The 23610-nt window shown below is 39.5% G+C and overlaps 1 protein-coding gene across 1 annotated transcript in view; it reads right to left on the reverse strand.

The window, feature by feature from the left end:
* The window catches only part of LOC133533513 (uncharacterized), a 223122-nt gene that overhangs the window by 174978 nt on the left and 24534 nt on the right, over positions 1 to 23610 (reverse strand). Inside the window, exon 2 of the mRNA XM_061872494.1 lies at positions 646 to 818. Coding sequence (XP_061728478.1) covers positions 646 to 818 — 173 coding nt within the window. The remainder of the gene's footprint in view (positions 1 to 645; positions 819 to 23610) is intronic.

The raw sequence follows: 23610 nt of genomic DNA on the forward strand, positions 1-23610 counted from the left end.
GCACAGCAACACGTCTCCGTAGTATCTGGCTTAGATCGAGTTAGTAGATAGAGGCTGACATGTGGCCACGAAGTATTAGAAGAATTTGTTTATTTGGCTAGTTGCGATGTGTAAAGACGTTGAAGCCGATCAGAACACACAGCAAAATGCATCACTGTGGCATCATGGAACTATGCCTAATGGACATAATTATAGCCTCTTTTGTGCTCTGTACGTGTCTCACCTGAGGGTCGGGCTTCACTCTGACAGTATACTGGTCGTTGAAGGCGGCGCCGCCGCACACGAAGCACACGCGGGCGATCTCGGCGGGCGCCGCGAGCTTTTCGCGACGGGACGCCGACCGCGAGCTCTGTACGTGTTTCACCTGAGGGTCGGGCTTCACTCTGACGGTATACTGGTCGTTGAAGCCGGCGCCGCGGCACACGAAGCACACGCGAGCGTCCTCGGCGGGCGCCGCGAGCTTGTCGCGAAGGGACGCCGACTTCGAGCTCTGTACGTGTCTCACCTGAGGGTCGAGCTTCACTCTGACGGTATACTGGTCGTTGAAGCCGGCGCCGCCGCACACAAGCATACGCGGGCGTCCTCGGCGGGCGCCGCGAGCTTGTCGCAAAGGGACGCCGACTTCAAGCTCTGTACGTGTCTCACCTGAGGGTCGGGCTTCACTCTGACGGTATACTGGTCGTTGAAGCCGGCGCCGCCGCACACGAAGCACACGCGGGCGTCCTCAGCGGGCGCCGTGGGCTTGTCGCGCGGGGACGCCGGCCGCGACGCGCTTAGCGAGCTCTTTATGTACGCCTTCGCCTTCTCCATCCTCGGTGCTAGAACAAGAGATAACTATGTTAGGTTCAAGTGTCAAGAAGATATTTTATCCGGTAACCATTATTCGTAAAGATTCCAAATATATACTTCAACATATACTCTACATGTCTCACCTGAGACATGTAGAGCCTATTATGACATGTCAGAATATTATAATAATGATTTGAATTTGAATTTAATTTAATTTATTGGATGTATGAATTGTGTTGATTATTACTATTTTATATTGTTATATTTTATATTATTTAATTTGATAATTATGACATGTCAGAATATTATAATAATGATTTAATTTAATTTAGTGGATATTTGAATTGTTTTGATTATTTTTATACTGTTTTTGTACTGTTTTATTTTACTGTAATTGAATTTGATTATTATTATTTCTTATCTTAATTGTACTTAAATTGACATCGACCTAATTATATATTGTATTACCTTTTGACATGTAAAATTTGTAATTTTATCAATAAAGGAATATGAATATGAATATGTCCTATATCGTCATCCTGGGGTATGTTTGCTTTGCGATAAAATCGATCAACATACCCATGTTATGTCTCAATGCGACATTTGTTAAATCTTTATTTAGGTAGACATTATTCTATCGCATAATGTTCTAGAATCGAAACATTAGCCCGTGTAGCCTAACCCCCGAGGCGATGCATTTAATGAATATTTAATTAAGATCCGAAGCGACGGTGCGATTAGGCTAATGCACCAGTTATCGCGCGCCTAATGTGTTCCCATTGCCTACTGAACACAAGCGAATAAAACCTATCCTACCTGTATAAACTTGACCCTTAGATCCGTGGCAACTATACGCAATAGGAGAGCAAACTTACACCTATCAACGTCTGGCAACGTCGAATCTCTTCACGCCGTACTAACTATAACACCCCTGGACGTTACTGACTGGTAGAATAATGTTGCAGTCCACTAGAGAAATACCATGGACATGAGCGGCCTTGTCGCACTATAATCTTTACGACATTGATTTTCCAAATCCAACTCTAAAAGTTACAAATTAAGGTTGAAAGTGGAAATGAAAGTATCATATACGAGCTTGGGGAGGTTAGTTAATTGGCTGTTGTCATGCTGCCGGGCCTTATTCGGCAATGGAGAGGTGCCAGAGTGCTGTTCGTTGGCAAATGGGTTTGGAACCTTTTAGGCTGTAATTTACGAAGGAAAACATCGTTATGTGTGAGAGACTAATACACGAGTTAAGAGCCCACCCTTGATGCGACCAATAATTTCGTTAAAAGTAACATTTTGACTAGGAGTCAAAGAGGCCTTAACTCAGCAGATTCGAAAATACTGTAGGTTACTTTCAAATACTGATTAAAGGTCTCCAAATAACCCGTCCGTAGTTGGATAAGATTAAATTATTTATTATTCGACCGTCAACAATTTAGTTGAATTGGTACATTTTTTTCATACACTGTGCTATAGAAATTCATGTAACACAACTCAGAAAGGAATCTGCTGAAAAAACACAGTACAGTTTGAAACAGAAGAACTATGTTAAACTACTATCATCCTATCCGTCAAAAGACACTTAGACAAAAACCTCCCCAGTATACAAAACATTGGGAGAAGTTTATGCTTTCGTTGTACTGCGTAGGTACGCGATATTTTAAATGTCAAAATAATAAATAAATAACTAAATTTCACTAAAACAAAGCACATTATTTAACACCTACGCCTAGATTACAGTCGCGATCGAAACCACTAATAATGTCGGCTTAGCGTGACAATTTATCGATTCAAGTTATTATTGGCTTAGCTAGGACCAGATTAGAAAGATATTAAATATTACTGAGTCAGCGCCACATCATTCCTTATTTAAGGGAGTTGAATTAACTTAACTATAATATAACTATTTCGTAACAAAAATTAATGTGTTGGCGTTGCCAGATAATAAGATCCCATAAGAAGGTATGGTTGGACCGGACCGATACAGTGTTATGTTTACGATGCTTGATATATAAATAATCTTTACTTAGTCGTTCTTTTATCTATTTTTCAATTTGTTCACTCTATATTATTTTATGTATTTTTCCTCTGTTACCTTTCGGGATTTTTCTCACTTGTTGTTGGTCTCATCTGAAGATCAGCGCTGGAAGCCACCAACAACACGCTGAGATGAGGCCATTTCGTGGCACTTTACACTTTCTTTGTTTTTGTTATATTATTTAATATAATGTGTCTTGTTTGTGTTTACGAATAAAAATTATTCTATTCTATTCTAAGAATGATGTAAAGGCCAAATTTATTTTTCCCACCACGAATGCGTCAGCTAATGGCTGCACCTAGAACAGGCACTGTGTCCTATAGTAAGTCTCCTCTGGTCCGCGCTCTTCAACTGATTAACGCTCTCCTCGCATCAGCACCGGAATGTGATGTTTTTGCAAGTGGTTGGTCTATTATCTGTAGTGAATGTTGAAGTTCTGTGAGGCGATGGATAAATGTGAGTCATCTGTTATGTATTAGATTTGTATTTTTAATGTCTTTGTTATATTATTGATTACATAATTGTATACCCGTTTATATGAATTCTACAGTGGATTGGTTATAATATAACTGTCATACTGTGTAATTTCTTGAATAAAAAAATATGTCTAATAAATTAAATAATGCCTACAAAAAGAAGATGACGATAACAATTTTTGGACCCGGGTACGTCCTTAAACTACGTCCACAAGAGAGGTATGGGCATTGTGAATGTCATCTCGCTTTGTGTGGTAGGGCACAACACAGCGGATGTCATTCCAGATCTAGAGCAGAGCCCAACTGGGGAAGTACCTCCACCTTACAGAAAACCGCAGCCAAATAACACTAGATCCTACTCATAGTGTTGTGTTTCTGCCGGTGAGTAAGGTTGTCAGAGCTCAACGAGGGGAGGGAGGGTTGTTAGGGTCGGCAACGCGCATGTAACTCCTCTGGAGTTGCAGGCGTACATAAGCTACGGAGATTGCTTACCATCAGGCGGGCCGTAAGCTTGTTTCCCACCGACCTAGTATATAAAAAAATTACTATCATGACACATGTAATCTACATTTGGATAATTGCATTTTCTAAATAAAAAATGAAATCCACGTGTCGACTAAAATCAGAACCCAAATGAGTCACCTACATCCGATAAGAATAATTTTCTCAGTATTTCTAGAAGGTATCGAACTAGTTCATATTAGGTAGTACGAAAGGGTATGGGCGTGCACATAGGTATAGTAAATGTTGAGTTTATTGACACAGTCGTACATAGACTATCTATTAGTTCTCTATATTACAGACGGAGGTCAGAGTGCCGAACAGATGGGACTATATAGACTGGTACAGTTGAGTGAGAGATTATTTATACTACAATTTATTTTATAGATTGTGTATAAACTTCAAATTGTGGTGAATCTCAATGTTAATAAAGAAATTTAGCCCAGATAGCGTTAAATGTAGCTGAGGGTTCATAGAAAACTGTCAAGCTACATTAGAGTGATAAACAGAAAAGAACAAGTCAATATTCTATAACGACACCGTTTCCAAATTTGTAAGTAACTGATTAAAAAGTCAAATTAGGACAACCCATTAGTTAGGCTATTGAAGCCGGCTTTAAAACCCGAATTAACCAAAGGACTAATCAAGAATCTTGATCCAAAATTAAAATGGAAATTGTACGATCTCATCCCATAATTTAGGGGTAATCTCCAGACGCCAGGATTCAACAATCGTATACACGTGTCTATGCTATGCAAGGCTTAAGAATCAAAACAACTAGCCGGCACTGCGGCAGACAATCCCGTCTGCGCCGCTTAATCCCGCATTATTCCTTTGTACGGCCTAATAGCATCATACACATATACATACAAGTCATGCAACGCACAAAGCCTCCCTCATGCAAATCCGGGGTGTGTACAACAATCGAGAGATATATGACACGACGGACAGGCAGACCAATCAATATGCGTGTCGCGGTACACGTTTTAGGGAAATTAGTGAAATTCCCGGATGACAGTCGAGTGACGTCTATAATTTTCACTTGTAACTGTGTACCATTAACGCCCGGTTAGTAATCGTCACAAAGCTGGCGGTCAATGTCAAACATCTTGTCAGGAATATGACGGTTAGACGTTACTGAACCACTATTTAAGTCGCGTTTTAAATTACCTACAAGTTAAAATGAAAATGCCCATACTTCGGTCGTATGTTTGAGTAAGATAGTGGCGCTGCTAGATCTCTGATATTCGACCAGCTGCGTAATAATAGTAATGCGACGAAAAATATTTCCGTAATAAATACTCTTTAACGATTTAACCCTGGAAAGTAAGTACGAGTAATTTCATTGGCAACACGATAGCAATTATATCACTTACTTTGTCAGCATTCATCAAGACAACTAGGACATTGCAATACATCCATTATGATGACACTACCCAAAATATTTCGCTCCAGCTTTTCGATGACCGAAACCAGATCTAGCCTAAATCAATTCCCCTGTTACTCCGCAGCACCCGCCAGTTACACCAAACACTGTACATCTGCCCGTACGTAGTCATAATACGCACTGAACGGCCGTCAAAGATATGTTTACAGTTTGCACCTTATTCGCCTGCAATAAGGCGAAACTTGTATACATATATTAGACGCTGGCGATACAAGTTACGCAACGTGTCGTGCGGGCACTAATTGCTCAGCCTTTGTGCAGCATGTCAGATACATGTACAGTTGTACATGCACGGGACATGTATGGTTAGTTATTGTTAAGAGCATCTAATAGATCAAGCCCCTAAATTAACCTCATTTGTTGCGTGATTTTTGTATGTCATGTTGACTTGTTAAGGCCCATAGAAACGGAGAGGTATGTGCTAGTAATTGTTATGTGGGTTGTTTATATTACAAAGCGACGTAATTTATGGGTCATCAACGTTGGAATACAATCATCAGCAGTCTTAAACTGTGAGCTGTATTAGACCTCGCGTTAAGATTCACAAGCTTGAAAATAGTAAAAACTAAAAATACTACTTTGAGTCATTATCACAGCGTGTCGCAAGCTTAAGTGCCATAGACCCTAATGGCATTTAAGTCTTTTATACCAATTTCCACCATTTTGAACATTTTCGAAAAAAAAAAACTAAACGAAAGAAAACTTCTATTTATCTACTGAACCTGCTCACAAAATTTGAATTGTTGCATGAAGGTTGAGAATTGGGACCGGTGGAGGGGAACATCCGGACATATGAAAGCCATTTGCGCGAGTCAACAAGAAATAATAAGTATTACATTCAACCGAAACGCATTTTGTTTTTGTGTCAAATCTAACACACTTCACACTGTTCCGCACTTCAGAGCGGCGTCCAGTGCTGCGTTTTAAACTTTGTACTGTAGAATCAAGATTGAAAAAGCGCATGTTATAACATAGTGACTCCGCCTCTTCGTGCGGAGGTGCGAATCGCACGTTGGTTCGCGCTTTCGGACGGAGATGCGGTGCGGGCGGCAGGGTCTGCCACATCGAGCATCGTCGTGCACCGCAGCTCCGGACGGAGATACGGAGAAAACCGGTGCGGTGATGCGTGATGGTCGCCGCGCGAATATTTCGCTCCGCACGTCGCAACGAAATGCGGCGGCAGTGTGATAACCGCCTTAATTTATTGATTACCAAGGAAATTGACAGACGACATTTGCGGTTAAAATTAGCACAGAGATTGCTTCGTAAAGAACAAAAGCAAGATGGTATAAAAATAAGATAACAAATAAGACAATAGATGTTAAATAATCAAAGAAACCTGTCGGTTGTAAATACATTTCAAAGCAGTAACCAGCCTTATCCAATTACAGAATAAATCAATTATACGAGTTTTATCGCATTCAACGCATATTTTACAGCTCGATGGATTTTATGAGACCGAATTGAAGTTAAAAACATACTCATTTTCTCTTATACTGACCCATTCATTAACCCTGAATATTGTTCAACAATGACCAAGGAAGTCACACTAAAGATATAATAAAACAAACAAAAGTTGTCAAAAACGTTTCATGCGAATGAACAAACCACTGTTGCAAATATTGCCATTTCCTTAGTAAAATCTTAATCTTAACGTCGATGTTCGGTGAGATATTCTGCATAATTAGGCGTATACGTGTCTGACATCTATCTAAAACGAAACCGGAGTCGTATTTAGTTCGTCAAGTTTCCGAGACTCTGAACTAGACCAAAGCGTCTTGCATTTTCCGTCCGAGTCGATGCGCTCCGTCACATAAATCGAGTCACGAATAGAGATAAGCCTTGCGTACTATGTGACAGGCGCCCGATAAAAACGAAAGTGGTTAGTCTCTCGGAGTTGAAACTAGAATTAAATATCGTTCTTTTCCGTTCACACCCATGTGCTCTCATTATCGTGGTCTCGAGACTAAGTGTCGGCGCGGTGTGACAGACGGCCGTCGAAAGCGAAACCGGTCGGGTCTAGTTCGTGTTTATGAGAATTTAATGAGTCGCCCACGTGATCTATTGTATTGGAGCATTCGGAACACGGTCAATTTGCATAATGATAAACTGATAGCGTGTCAACACCGGTATCTTTCTCACCCTCTATCTGTTGGTGTAGACTAGAGAGTGTAGACCTACTTTACGATTCGCCGTTATTGGAATACATTTTCAGGCAATTCAATGTTCCTAAAATCCTAAATGTCTCTCGTTCCTCCTACCCGAAAAGTCGTTTGTTAGTGGAAGGTCCGTACTATCCGTAGGGAGTTACTTTTATAGAATTTAAAACAGACTCTTTATTTTGATTTTTCTTAACTTCCATGTATAAACATAAAAGAGAGGCGTTCGTAAAGGGTCCTGGAAGATTGTCATATGTGTGGGTGTCCAAAAAAAAAAAAAACAAAATACTTACATAAGTCTTAGGCCAACCTACATCTTAACGGGCCGCTAGTTTGACCTTGGCCGCCATTTCAAAGAGATTAAGTAACCCAAGTTCCAGTTTACAAGGGCCGTCAACTTACACAAACAAAACACAATAATTTCTGGGTTTTTTTTTATTTCTAACATTTTCCGTAGCTGAAAGATGAAATAAAAGAAGGGACAGAAAAATATAATGAAATCTCTCTTTATTTGATGTTCGCAATCTCGTGTACACGAACGTTTTAAACAGCGCAATGCGGTGAAACAATTTCAAGTATCCCCAGAAAAAATTACAAGCAGCAAAAACAATTCTACATACGTTGTTAATATTCCGTTTCCTACCCAAGTAGGCTAAAAACAACATACATTTTGATAACCTACAGCATTAAATGGGTATTGACAGAAATAATATTGGACGAAGCCTCTCGTCGTTTTGGATAAAAGGGGGTTTAGGAGGGGCCACCCGGCGGGGGAGTGCTCGTGTATTATTTGACGGGGGATGTCGATTCGGAACGGTTTGAGTTATTAATGTCCAATGAATGTTTATTTTCCTTTTTCTGTTAGCGAAGGTAACATTTCCAGTTGATTTTCGATTCGTTTGTGGCGGCATAAGGTGCAGTATGATTTGATGTCATGTCAAGTAGACGGTGCATTTCATTAGATCTTGGCATTCATTTTGTGTCTGTAACGCAGAGTTGAATGGTGCCTGCAAATTGAAACGTTCCTTTGAGGTAATTCTTGCTTGAAAATTAAACAATTAAACGACTTTGTGCTACAGTTATTGCGAAACTGAAAGCTTTCTATAATTTTATATTTTTTTTATCTTGTGTCTTAACACAATAATAAGACTTTTAAGTACACATTTATCTTCCTATTGTATATTAGGGCATTCACGTAACTTATCAGTCAGTTTGCTTCTATTGACATTTTGATAATTTACTGTAACGTAACTTGTGCAGGATTTTAATAAACGTTTATTTCTATTTAAATTTATTCAAGGGACTAAGTTAAAACTAAATCTAGATGTACGCGACACAAACTACAAACTAAACACATAAACAACCACGCAAAATTTGGAAAACAATCCCATATTTCACCGCTACCTGGCAACGATTTCCATTGCTTGCGTAAGCCCATAGTTTTCAAGTTCCACTATAACCAGACCTCAAGTTTAGTAACTACTAAACGTAACCGGTGAGAGATCTTAAAATGGTGATATTGCACGATTAAATCGGCAAGCGATCGGAAAAACGTCCCTGTAAAGTTGGCCACGTGCACAGAAACGTTTTTTACCCCCCGGTTGGTTGGAATTTTGCGAAATCCTCTAGCCCAGAACAAAGTTATTTGGCAACCGGAGCGAAACCGTTGCATTTTCGGGGGAAAGCCATTCAGGCTTCCCACTCGAACCGAGTAATTTCCTCATGTTCTGTTGAAATTTTTGGAGTAAAGCCATAATATTGCCAAACAATTATTTGTAAGGGGAGTGCCGAAATCATAAACCAAGGGCCTACGCAAAGGCAAAGTTTCACTTGGATGGCTTTCCGGCTGCCAATTAGCTAAACACCTATTTCCCAATATCCAAGAAATTTAGAAGCTAGGGTCTGAAAGGCCTCTAACAAGAAACTGGTTTAACTGTCAAGTACCAAACTTAATACTATTTTACATATAACGCCACTTTTTGTGCCTCATAGAACTTAGGACCAATTTATCACGTTATTAGTTAATTCAATACCCTCAATCAAACCGCCACGTCGCAAAAAGTTATACTCATAAACAATTAAATAGGCCACTTTCTATAGTAATTATCAAACAAAGTTACCCGTTTTCGTTGGTGTTAAGAGTTGTAGACGTTATTTTTTTCTGTAGATCGTCTACGTTAAGAACACCGTAACATCTCTTGGCAGGACAGCGGACAGAAACCAGGTACACGCTCAAACAACTAGAGAACGTAGAACCTTGTAATAATATTTAAAGTATATATTTAGCACACAAAATTCTCTTATTTTTCTTAGCCTATTCGTGTGTCCCTAGTTTTTTATTTACTTAAGAAAACTGTGTCTTTTCCGATTCGATAACTAACTATTTAAGTTCTTATTTCAGGATGAATATTGGTTAAAAGCTGTCATCTTGAGACTAACACCCAAATAGAATTCTAAAGTACTATTAGGGGGCGTCCATAAATTACGTGAGGCGTTCAAGGGGGGGAGGGGGTTAAGCTTAATCTTACCAAATCTCACTCGGGGGGGAGGCGCGTTTTTAGCAAATATCACGTAATTTTTTTCTTAGTGGAAAAAAGTGTAAATTTGCGTGGAAGTAAAGTTGAATCGGAATAAAAAATTTTTTTAGAAAAAAATAGCAAATTTCACAAAATAGTGTTGATAAATTAAAGTTTTGCTTATTTTTTTATAATCCATCGCGATTACAGCCTGTACACAAATTTAAAAAATCTCACGTGAGATTAGGAGGGGGGGGCTTAAGAAAAACATGACGAAATCTCACCAGGGGGGGTGGGGGGGTCAAAAAATTCTCAAAAAAGCCTCACGTAATTTATGGACGCCCCCTTAAATAAGTCGACAAGAGTGACTATTAAAAGAACCATATAAAACTGTTAGTGCGGTTTTTACTGTATTTTCAATGGCGACCTATTCCCGAGCTTGCTCCTGGAATTGATTTTCTCGGTAAGCTGCGGCATTTGTGCTTTACGACGGTTTAAAACTTCGAAGAAATGTGCTTTAGACTTCTTGTACACGGCAGCTGCTTCAATATTGCACTGGTAAGTTTGACGTGTTTTGGATGACTCCGAATTATATACGCCAGGGGTTCCCAATCTTTTTCAACATGCGGCGCAGTTACAAGTTTAGTAGTTTGCAACGGCGCCCTTGTAAATTTAAAATCACGGTCGAAAAAGAGTGACACGACGCTATATTATTTACCGATGCGAGCGCTCAAATAGGTACCCGCGAATATTTGTAGTTTCGGATAATGATAGAACTCACGGCGCCCCTCTTTACTTTCTACGGCGCACCAGGGCGCCGCGGCGCACACTTTGGGAACCCCTGATATACGCAGTAAATATATCTTCAGTCTTTAATTACAGCGTTTTAACTCATTGATATAACATCAGACTTCACCGAGAAAATCAATTGCGATTGTCAAACAGACGTAATCGGGAAGTAAGATGTTATACAGCGATCTCACACTTTTATAGTTTTTGATGATCATGTTTTATAATGTGGCGTCAATCGACATTTCTATCAATCGCCGCCAAGTAACCGCGATTGAAAATTCAATTGCTTCAACCGGGATTTTAAACGAATTGTCAATTATCTCTCAAGTAATTGATAATCCTGCCAAGATTTTATACTTGATAGGTTGGCGATATTTGGAAGCTTGCGGGTCACTTCTGGATAAAATTAGAACAATAGGATGAATTTTATGTTTAAAGAAAAGCAATCCTTACATAATCAATCAATCAATCATTTATTTATTTGCAAAAATACAGGAACAATGTGTATTTTGCTTGCAAGCAAGCGTGCAAATATGATGTGTCAAATCTAAGCATTGAAAAATAACATAGAGAAGATACAACAGATTTTTTCTACAGTTATAAGTAAATCACGTTACAAAAATCACTCCTCATATCCTCAATTTATCTTACATTCATTCATGTGTAAAAGGTAGGTTAGATTATGCCTATTATTTTAAAACAATGTCATGTGTCATGTAAAGAACAGGCCACATGTGCGGGTGGCATGCACCTTCAGGTATGTGGAGTATCGCAGCTATGCAGGTGCATAAACGTGTAGTTAACTATAATACGTAGTTAACATTGATTATTACATGTGTTGATTTTTAAGGTTATTTGGTGACGCAATTTTTGTATAATCTAAAGCCTATACATAGTTGTGTCCTTCTCGAGAACGTTCTTCGATACCTCCATACTAAAGGGGTTCTAAAGAACGGCATACCTATACTAAAGCCCCATTTAGACGGCTGAAGAACTTGCATGCAATATTCGATCCATTTCTAACTACAACGAACAGTGAATTCAGTCGATCGATCACATATCGCAATGTTACGAAAACGGCATGCAAGTTCTGTTGAACCGTCTAAATGGGGCTTAACAGTTTAGGTTTGCATTAAAAATAGATGAGGAATACATATATTAATTTCCAAACTCATATATTGTTACAGATCTTCGACTACATGTTCAGTAAAACCCAACTAATTATACACTTCTGACTGAATTATACAATACAATTGGCTGTAGGAAGAAATCGTGGCTATGTCAGAATGAACCGGGATCACATGTGCCGTGGAGTTTTTTCGCAGCCTAGCGAAAGAACTATTATAAGGAACAGATTCCCAATATCCGCGTCAAATTTTGGGGCTATAGGGTCCGCCGCCCAGTCCAAAAAGTTATGGACTATATTGTATAAATGTGCCAAGCATTCAAACTTCTGACAGGTTTTCCAATATAAACTTCGGCTTACGCGCTGAATACAGTCTAAATACATTCCAACAAACATGCCGTTTCCAATCAAATCTGGAATAACCGAACTACAACACAGAATCAATCCGACAGAGCAAATATTGCTTCATTCAATATGTACAGAATGTACGTTAAAACATTGTCTAAAATAAATCAATACCCAATCACAGCGCAGGCCTGCGTAGTTTTCGTGAAATTTGGGTCGTGGTATAATATTTTAACGTTCCGTTATTTTAATTTAATGCGTTTGTCGGACTTAATTAAAATATTTGCATAATTAAAAGGTTTCCGCGAAACTGGCCGGACGGTTCCATATGATCAATATGGGTTTTGGGTAAATCCTTTGGCAATATTGGGTATGGATTTACATTTTATTACATATCCAGTTTAAATACTGTGAATAATTAATATTAGAGAGTTATTTAATTTGAATTAATCGGAGCAAAACAAATGTTTTGATAAACACATTTCCATTTTTAATGAGCTATCAATTTTCTAAACGAAAATTCAGCGCTAATTATAAGGAAGGTTTAGGCGTATGATTTGTTAACCCGTGCGAATCCGGGACGGTTCGCTAAGTACACCATAAATTAGACGATTTCACGATAGTCTTGAATCTGGGCTCAAGTTTTGGCCGATTCAAAGGTATCTTAAACCAGGGTGCGTGCAAACGTGCGAAATCGGTATGAAAGTGACGTGTATCCATGTGACTTTCATACCGATCCGCTGTGTCCTGGCCTTCGCGCCAGTAACAAACGAGCTTCCATCGTACGCACTTATCAGAAAGGCGATTTATAAATAATTACTGTTACCTATCCTAATAAAGTCTAGCACAATCATTTTTTCGTTCTCTCACACATAGTTTTACAACAGAGCAGAGGTTACCGAAGATCGTGCGAAGCGCGAAATAATTGCCTGAAAGCGGGTCTTTCTCAGACTCTAAAGCAATAGATGAGGATGCAATCGGGATAAAGGTGAGAGATCATTTCTCCAACTTATCAACGTTGATCAATAACAGAAGCTTTATATTGAAAGATGTGTGTAAACAAGATAACAGCTTGATGTAAAGCCAATGGGATATTAAGAGGTCAACAGCATGCATTACTGTTTACAAATATTTGTTCCAGGTAATGATGAAGATCTAAATCTAAAGCACTTCCCACGTAGAGCCGCTGTATTTTAAATCATTGTACTTCTTAATAATTTAGTATCCTATCTTAAAATAACTAAATTATTTTCAACCTTGCGGAGATAAACTTAAGATTGCATTTGAAATACAGCGTTTTCGAGATGAGCCTTTATATGAAAGTAAAAGCTGTGAAAATTACTCAACAGAGCATTTACAACGATACCCCACTAAATCACATCGCAAACTAAAATAAAGTTCTTTAAAAACGACAAATTAATGTCACACCGTGTGATACATAATATGTTCTGTACGAAGGACATAAATAAAGAGCAAACTCGGTCGCGATAAATTTGATCGTCCCATAAAAATGTCACGATCGTAAAATTGTTTATTGTTATTGTTTACTAGAGCTCGGTCGAAATAATTTTATGTACAAATACGGTAATTAACGTAAAATTATGTATTAATTAGTACCCGTACCACGAGTCACTGACAGTGTCAACACTGACATAAACGCTAACGTCTACGTAATTTACTTTCTATAGATCTCGCTCGCACTAATATATTAAAATATGCATCATGTTTGATCCAAACAAAAGCCAATAGATATAGCATCTTATAGACATGTCGCATAATAGAAAAGCAAGAATGACTTTTCATTTGACTAGAAGACTCTTTTTATGAAAGTGACATAATTATATTAGCAGTTATTGATAATGATAGTAGAAAAGTTATCAAGTTTTGAAATAGTCGTGTCCCTTGCTTAACAGCTCAAGCAGATGGCTGCACCATGTTTTTGCTTACTTACTGGATTATTAAACGTCAACTTTTGACAAGATACACTTTAAATAAAAAACCGGACCTCTGTAGAAACTAATTGGTGACCCCTGAGTTACGGCATAATAGTCAGATCCGTAAAATCGATGCACGAATAAGTCGTACACATTACACGTCTATGAATCCTTCATAGTGGTCATGTTTAATTTAACACCCAATTTTTTTGAGTTTTATTCAACTATACTTGTTAACAATAGCACGATAAGAGGGTCGCGTGAGGAGTGCATTGGTCTCATTAAGGTCAAGACGAGAGATATGCAATCGCTGCATAGGTCAAATGTCGCTGTATCTTCAGTCAAAAGGCCATTCATTCAGACAGCAAACGGGATACAAATTCCATAGTCGGCTGTTAACTGACGATTCGTAAGGTTAACGAAAAATATTATGAGCAACGCTAATGTGCTACGGATTTTACCTGCCGCATGCGTGCTCTGTGCACCCGCGCCAGGTAGCGCACGCCCTAAAGCTTAATGTAACGGCATAAAATCCAGTGAATGGTTCTAGGGTTTCTGCTCGAGAATTCTCAAGCCGAGAAATCTCGGAAAATATGTCCTTCGTCGAGACGGGAAAAAGAAACTCAATGCCTCGAGAACTCGAGAAATAAAAAAGGTCGAGAAACCAGAAACCCTGGATCCTCCGAACGCCAAGACTGTTAAACGTAATGCGCCATCGTTAACCTTATAGGAATGCATGAAGGTCTATATTACACTGTAACCGTGGGCATCAGTTGACGTTTATGGTCAAAGTGTTGCTGTTAGTTCATCTGCATATTACTGGATAAACCTCCACTAAACGTTTCCCTGGTTGGTACGAATCTAGTATCGAACTCATGAGCTAAAAGAAAATCTAGGCGGCATTGTCTTGTTGTATGACAATACATTGCTGGTGCCTATGTTTAGCGCGATTAGCGTATGTTACCACAGATAAAAGCACAATATTTGTTCATATTCTGGAAAACGTTTTCTCAAACAAACACGCAAATATTATCGTTCATCACGCCTTGAGGCAACATTAGCGAATGTGGAAACAATGAATGTATTCATATACTAACATCACAATACGAGTATACTCGTAACATCATTAGCCTTTATCTACATCTATATCATAACCTCCTTATAATATATTCAAAAACGATAAACTAACGACCTATATTAACAAACCTGTATCTGTAGGTGTATCGTAATTTTAACTTTACTTTATCGATGTCCAATACTTTAATTACATTCATATTTAGAACATCTCTGAGAAACAAAGAAATTTTATTTGGCCTCTACACTAATATCAGTCGAGATGACGTTTTATTCGAAATGAAAGTGTCAGTTGCAAACAATTTAGGCTGATTTCGCATGTTACTTGATATCGAACGATATGACAGTTGGCCCCTAGTTTGTCTCTGAATAAAAAAAACAACGGATGCGTGACATGAGCGAAAAAGTTTGCATTACCGCCATTTTGACGTTTAATTAGTGTGTTATGATAAAATTACATTGTTTTATTGAAGCTTATGATATTGATGTAGATAAAGCAGTGTATGTAACTGTACATAATTAGGCATTAAAATACTTGTGTCCTTTTATGAAACTCATTTCATTCGTTTCATAAACCCACAGTCATATTTAAAATCCTCTCATTATGTACCAGTCACATAAAATACTATTATAAATTCGGAATTGCTCCCTAATATGATTGGGATCGGCAAATATTTGGTAAACATATTTATTGGTGCCAATCTTGCGTACATATATTTACTCGTGGTAGTAAACGCGGCACAGGCGATAGCGAGCGTGCAAATTGAAACTGGTGCGTCAATTGCCAGTCATCACATGAGTTTATTGCTAGATAGCAATTTTTTGTGTCCATAGTTTGTAAAAACAATATACAAATGGGAATTTTGTTCAGGCTGATAGACTTGAGCATTCACTCGAGCAGAACATCAAGCATTCGCAGTTTTTAAGCAAATTTGTTCAATGAGCGCTATTACAATTTTTTCGCGAGAATGTTCATTAAAAATGAATGCTGCAACTTAGTGTTTTCTCGTAGAATGTTTAGCCCATCAAATTGGACACCACACACTTGTACTATACTTATTGTATTGTATTAATAATAATAATAATAACCCGCGGGGGCAGCTTGTGGCGAGCTGACGGTGAGTGGCGACACCGCGGACCCCTATTCCAGAGGGCCCTTTTATTTGGCCCTCGCCTCTGCACTTGCCTTCACCGGCCGGCCAGAGTGGAGTCGCAAGAGCGGGACCTATGCTCCAGGTTGGAAGTGTAAAATGTCATAACGCCGGCGGCCTGCTGAACGGATTACCGGGATCTGGCTTCCGCAGTCTCACCTCTCGACAACCTCACAGCCGCTCCAAAGTGTTGCCCTATTGTCGCACTGTGCGTGCGGCCGTTGTGGGGCCCACTCAATGAGTTGGCGAGTCACCACCTGTCTTAAACAATTCCGAGACTGATTGTCACGGCAGGTGTCCGCTAGTCTCCTCCCATAGCCTATTATCCAGTCCATCCAACTTTCAAATCAATAGCCTTATGACCTTAGATCCCATCGCAGTACAAAAGTGCTGCACTGCAATAGTCTTTGCACCTGGCGGGGACCATCTCCGGATGTATCATATTGTGCGCTCGGAGATGGTATCCGCCATGTGTATCCCTTGCTTTTAGATTAATTTGTCTTAAAGGGCCTCTGCGCTGTTGGCTTCGGCCCCACGCATGCCTCCCAAAGGTCCGGGACCCCATGGTCCCGAGATATGGTAAGACAGACAAATAATAATAATAATAATACCGCAGGGCAGCTTGTGGCGAGCTGTTGGGGAGTAACGACCCCACGGACCCGAGTACTCCCGAGAGTCGGTCAGGGTCTCCGTCTCCGGCGTGTCTTCGTCGGTCGGAGTGGACCCCAAGGGGACCCGCAGGACTCTCAGCTCTGGCTTGCCTTCATTGGCCGTCCAGAGAGGAGTCGTTAGAGCTAAATGCTCCAGGGGTGGAAGTGAAAACTTGCATAAGACGCGAGTTGGCACAGTGGCTGTTATCAGCCACTGGGTAGAAAGCGGCGTACACCTCTCGACACCCCTGAGCCGCTCACACCGGTGTTGCTCCTGGTCTTCTTCACGACGGCATTTTCAGGGGCCCATCTAGTGGGCGGCGAGTCACCGCCTGCCTCAATAACTAGTGAAAACATTGTTATGGCAGGTGTCCGGATGTCTTTGCAATAACCCAGTCTCATTGTCCTCCCAAACTTCAATCCATATCCCGTTATATACTGTTCACTTTACTACAATAGTTCCAATGCCTGTTGCTACCGGTTCATGGGTGTCTATTGTTGCGCCCGTGAACGGGTTCCAGCAGGCGTTCTACATGACATTAAAGCTCTCCAAGAGGCCTCTACGTGTTGGATCTATATCCCCACGCAAGCCTATCAAAAGACCGGGATTTATAGGCCCGTGAAATCCAAGGAGATACATAATAATAAATTATTTTATTTCAGATACATATGCGATCCATAATTACACAATCATTAATATTATAGCAATTTTGATAAAATTTGCTAGACAAAATATAAATTAATAAAAACAAAAATACATTAAAATTACAATACTTACTTAATTACTTGCACACATAAAATTAAAAATTAAAACGAATAACATACAATTGATAAAAACTAATAAATCAGTTAGACGCCCTGTGCAGCTTATCCCAATGAAGCTGGAAAGGGCCGTCTAGGCGCTCTGCCACCGTCTGAAGGATTGTACTTGTATTGTCCACTTACAAAAATGAAAGCAACAAAGCTTCCCCTAATTTTAAGTAAGTAAGAATAACTAATTTTAAGTAAGTAAGAATAACTAATTTATTAGGTGATTTTTCTATCTAGTAAAGGGTCAGATATCCTCACCCATATAGATATACAAAAATGGAGGTGGGCAGGTCACACTATAAGATGTAAGACAGAAAAGTGGAGCCAAAGAATTCTCAAGATCGCAAGGCCCTCAATTAACAAGATGGGAAGATGAAATTATACGTACAGTGGGACCACTCTGGACAAGGGTGGCAAGAGAGAGGAAATACTGGAAGGAGTTGGAGGCGCCCTTTGCCGACTGGTACACTGAACTAAGAGACTTCATATGACTATTCAAGACCAACTTACTATAAAAAAAACAACAATCATGTACAGAACAAAGGGCTATATAAATAAATAAAGGATCTGATTTATTTAACTCGGCTAGTGCGATTGCTGTATTAACACTAAGTATAGGTACATTTTACAGTCTGTATTTACACGATCATTAACAGATTAACAGAACCGATCTCACGCCAAAGCGTCATGGGAACAACGAACATACTATAAAATACGTGGTAACAGCAAATATGGTATAATATTTTTTGCGGCCTGCTTATTATAGATTATTTTTGTAATTATTGGAACTTGCAATCAACCACGAGAGCTCAAAAATACTGATAAATGTGCGATGATCTTTGGATTCTTAGGGGTCAAGGAATTAAATTTCAGTACCATTTCGTATACCTTGTCACAGTGACAATAGTATAAGGTCCCTATCGACTTTCATATTGATTGTCACTGTGAGAAGTTACCAAATGGTATGGAAATATGGAAATTAAATTTTTTGACTGTACCTACGATTAAAGTCGTAAATGCTAAGTTATTGATGATACTATATACAGTCGGGAATACTATCCGTTTAGCACCTTTGCACAGTCAACTCCTGTGCAAGGGGAGTCACCTTTTCTGCAGCTGGGTGTACCTACATGAATTAATGAATGCTGTTTACGTACTACCTATTAAATCGATTAATGATTAAGCTCATTAAAATGCAAAAATGTATATTCAGTATGTAAGATACCGGTTACCTCGACTGCAAAGATTACGAATAATGAGCCCTTAAGTCACGTCGCTGATATCCAAGATAACCATAAGAGACGCACTCTACGATAGGGACCGTGCGCGTTGGAGGGTCTGCCATCTTGTGGCCTGAATCGGAACCATAAACATGTACATTTAAACGTCACATGTTTTCTTGTGCATAGTAGGTTCTGCCATCTTGTGGGCTACATCGAAACAATAAACATCACATTTACGCCTCGCGCCAAAAATCGGACGGCTCCTGTGCTGCCTCCTACGGTTCATGCACGCTCCCTATTTAGGGCCAATACTCATTATTTGTAAGGCACGCAACGCAGGCTATGTGATAATCGCTGCTCCGTGTTAATTTCGAACCCGAATGCAAAACGGTAGCGCCATATGCAGTTGGTTCCGTGCGAGTATAGAGAAATAAGAAGTACATAAGAGTGCTCACTCCATACATCAGTTTTGGTACCAAAATGCTTATTATTTTCGTAGTCGACATCTAGCATCGAGTAGCGGAACTCTCAGTACTGCTACAGTAACCGGAACTCTATTTTCAACTCCTACACTTACTCTGGTTATAATATTAGCTGAAAATCGTTGCGCATTTGACTTTTTGTTTGCCGCGATATCTATTGTCGAGTAGCAGTACTGAGAGTTCCGCTACTTGACGCTAGATGTAGACTACAAACATACTAGTATTTTTGGTAACAAAACCGTTGTATGGAGTGAGCGCTCTTGGTCTTCTTCATTCTCTTTGGTACGAGTAGGAGAGGCCACGTCGTGTATTTCATAGAAATTCATAGACCCCAGTCGTGTCGCCGCGACGTCTGCAATTACGATGCGTCGCCGGGTTCCAATTCCAACTTTACCTGTATATTACACACAGCGTGTGAAAGCAGGGAGCCGATGCCGTAATCTATGTATTAGGCTAAGTTTGTAAGCCAAACCGTTTACTACTCGTGTCTCCCTTTTCGCAAGTAGGTACAAATACCTAAAAACACGAATTGACGTTACAGATTAGACACACCTTCCGAAATGGCGAATGGGCATGACTTTGGCACATTACGTGAACGCCGTCACGGATGTTTACTCTTTTGAATCTTATTCCATTGTAATAAAGTATACAAATATACACAGACCTTTGACGTCGCCTGTACAAACTTGTGGCGTGAAGAAAATACTTCAGCGTAATGACACTGGACATGATTATGACATTTATGATAGTGGTATAAATTGTAAAGTAAGTAGAAGGCGTGGTGGTTGCTAATAGACCAAGGACTTGCATATTTGAAACGTGACTTTGCTATGATATCATGGGCTCGTCTCCCCTTTCATCATGATGTGCCTAATTTAGTGATAGATGTACTGTTAAAGTGTTTGTGAATTTTATTTTTTGATACAAACTTCTATAATGGTTTGTACTTATTTTCAGACAGTCATCACTCATCTACTATTCACCAAACCAGTGAGTTTGCGTTGATTTTCTGCGTATCCATCCATCAAATATTTGAAGTTTGAAATATTCCTATGGCAATTTTTTAACTGCATCGTAAGATCAGCTCTACTTTATCACAATATTGCATTATCATCGACATTACATAAGTAGCCAAACAAGTGGTGAGAAAAAAGGTTTGCAAATTTTGAAGACAATATTCATAGTACATACGAAAAGCAAGTTAAGTAGAAGCTTGTACAAATTTCAATTAATTTTCTAACCTTTTTGTAGGTCGCAAGTTCGAGTCTTGCTCGAACCAGTGAATATTTCCAAGTTTCCTTTAATGAAAACAAAATGTAGTATCGCTGCTTGATAAAAAAAAATCTAGCCCTAAATGCATAATCCCCGTTCGATCCTGTGTAAAAACAAATATTGAAAATCCACGTTAACTACATCGTTAAAATTGCAGGCGCCGGTTAGTAGATACGAACGGCATACAGCCGGCCGAAAATATTGATTCATCGTGAACAAACAGCCAGCCTTGCAATTACTGCCCGATGCGATAACACGCGTCCTATATTTTGACGGTTATATGCTTGTGTGAAGTATATTGTGGGGGAAATATTATCCCATCAAAAACATTCCTTGTAAAACGATGCAAGTCTTCCAACGCAGTTTTTCTACTACAAATTTTGAGATGTAAAGTTATTTGGATCGAATTTTCGTAATTGGGATATCCTGTTTATTCCTGCCATAATGAGACCCCTCAATCTTACCAAAATTTGACGAAAACAAAAAATCGACAACAAAATAAAAATCGGATTACGACAGTAAAAACCGGATTCTTCCTATGTCTTTTGTTACGCGGCACAGCACACCACTAGTCCGGACGGCCGTCTCGTCGCTCGTCAAATAAACCAGTTTATTTTGGTTACAATATAGTCAAAGAGTTAAGGAGGTCCCCAACGCCAATGACCTTCGATCTGAATCCCTTAGTTTTGTAATGTTTTTTGTAGCTTATCATATTAACAGCAACGACTGTAAGCAGTAAAGTGTCACATATTTACTTCAAAGTTCACTGTCATCGAGATATTTGATATAAAAAGTTGAGCAATTTTAGGCCAAAAAGCTGGTTTACTGGCCATAACTTTTGTGTTACTTAGTTTAAAACTAAAAACTCTGACCAGTTTTTAGAGACGTCGAAAACGAACCCAAATGTGTAGATTTCGTACATGTAAAATCCTTAACAGCAATAGAGTAACGAAAAAAGTGTTTTTTTGTTTTTTACAAATTTTCAAAAAAATATAAAATAAATAAGTGTTCATTTCTTTCTAAATCCGGCAGACCACTATAGAGATAAAAGATTAAGGAACCGATAGCCGTTTGTCTTATAATTCTATCTATAGTGCAAATGTAGGAGTAACTACTCAAAACTAGTCAAAAATCGGTGTAAACCACGGGGAGCCCCTTAAAACGTACGCGTTCTTATGAAAGTTTGGAGTAAAACCAAGATAAACCGGTACTTACCGGTATTTTTAAAACCGGTTCCGAGCCTGGCTGGTCACCCACCTTTACATGTACCGCGAAGGAACCAGAGGCTTATTTCACTACGCTGCGAATTTACATCTGACACTGACTTTCCTTTATTTCCCGTCCATTTCTGGCTCAATAGGTGGCCACAATACTTGTTGTACCAGAAATGAACGGCGAATTAAATTATCACCGTGGTGAAACAGGGGCTAGGTCATAAACCGCAGTCATCAAATATGTAGAAGCCAAAGAATACAGCCCGTAATGTCAAATGATATCAACAATAGTAGTGACGAACAGGGCCTTTTCAGTACAGTCGGCATCTGATACATCGGAGTCGTCAAGGTGCTCACAAATATCTGAACACGCCTCTATTGTCAAGGAGTTAGTGTGCGTGTTCAGATATTTTTGAGTACCTCAGCCGCTCCGATATACCTGATGGCGACTGTACTGACACGGCAACACAAATAATCAATGAATGATGAACGAGCCTCATTACGCATTCGGATCGACGGGCTTTACATGATAAAGGTGAGGACACACTGGCGCTTCGCATAAAAAAATACAATGTTAGTATTTTGTTCCACCGCGCATAACAAATCAGTTTGAACTTGGACGCGAGAATAAGGTAAACAATTGAACGTCATTTACGCTTATTATTTCAATTGTACACGCATTATGGTAATGTCTTCTATGCGGTCTCATCTACTAACTCTTAATATCCATGTTATGAAATACACGAAATCCTTTTTATTGTGGCCTTGTTGGCCTTTACGATTACTGTCTCCATATTGTGAAATTAAAGGTCTTCATATTGGATGCGGATTTGCATCGGAGTCACTTTGGTGTGCGAGCGGAACCTCTGACCGAGGCGAGCGGAACTTCAGGCAACCTCTGAGAGCCTACAGCGAACCACGTTCGACGTGTTGCCTCCCTGTCACACTTGCGTACAAATTTAGCTGCAACAGAGAGACAACACGTCGAACGTGGTTCGCGGTAGGCCCTCTGGTGTGTGAGCTGTTCATCGCTTTTAACGTGCATGGCGCTTTCTCGCTCCGGACCGCACCAGCGTAATAAGCATGTAAACACGACATTTAATTAAATATGTATGCGGCAAGGCTAATGTGTCTCTGACCTAAGAAGTGCCCGCACGGTCGGAATAGTGTGTCAAAGGACAATTACCATTAAATATCCACTATTAGGCGGTTGGCGCGGTGTTGTACGTAATTATACTGCTGTAACACGAGCTTTCGGTCGACGATTGCTATTCAGGCATGCTTTACCAAATACGGGAGTAACGTTTGGCTGCGGGTACAACTAGTCTACACTGTACTGTACTAATAAGGTTCAAAACGAGCAGATTATACATGGTTCTAACTTTCAGAGACCACACAAGTCTTAATGACATTTTATACTCTTTAGAGAAAGACGGATAAAAAACATTGCGACTAACAGGTGAATAAGTCTTCACAAGCTTATTTAATCGTTTTATTTTTCAAAACTATAGTGGGTTACTGCATGGAGGGCTATTTTATTGGATTCAACAAAAATAAATAAACGCACTCTCCCACTGGGCATATTTTGTTAAATATGTAGCACGA

The sequence above is a fragment of the Cydia pomonella genome, unplaced genomic scaffold (assembly GCF_033807575.1).
Source record: "Cydia pomonella isolate Wapato2018A unplaced genomic scaffold, ilCydPomo1 PGA_scaffold_173, whole genome shotgun sequence".
In the NCBI taxonomy this organism is placed as follows: domain Eukaryota; kingdom Metazoa; phylum Arthropoda; class Insecta; order Lepidoptera; family Tortricidae; genus Cydia; species Cydia pomonella.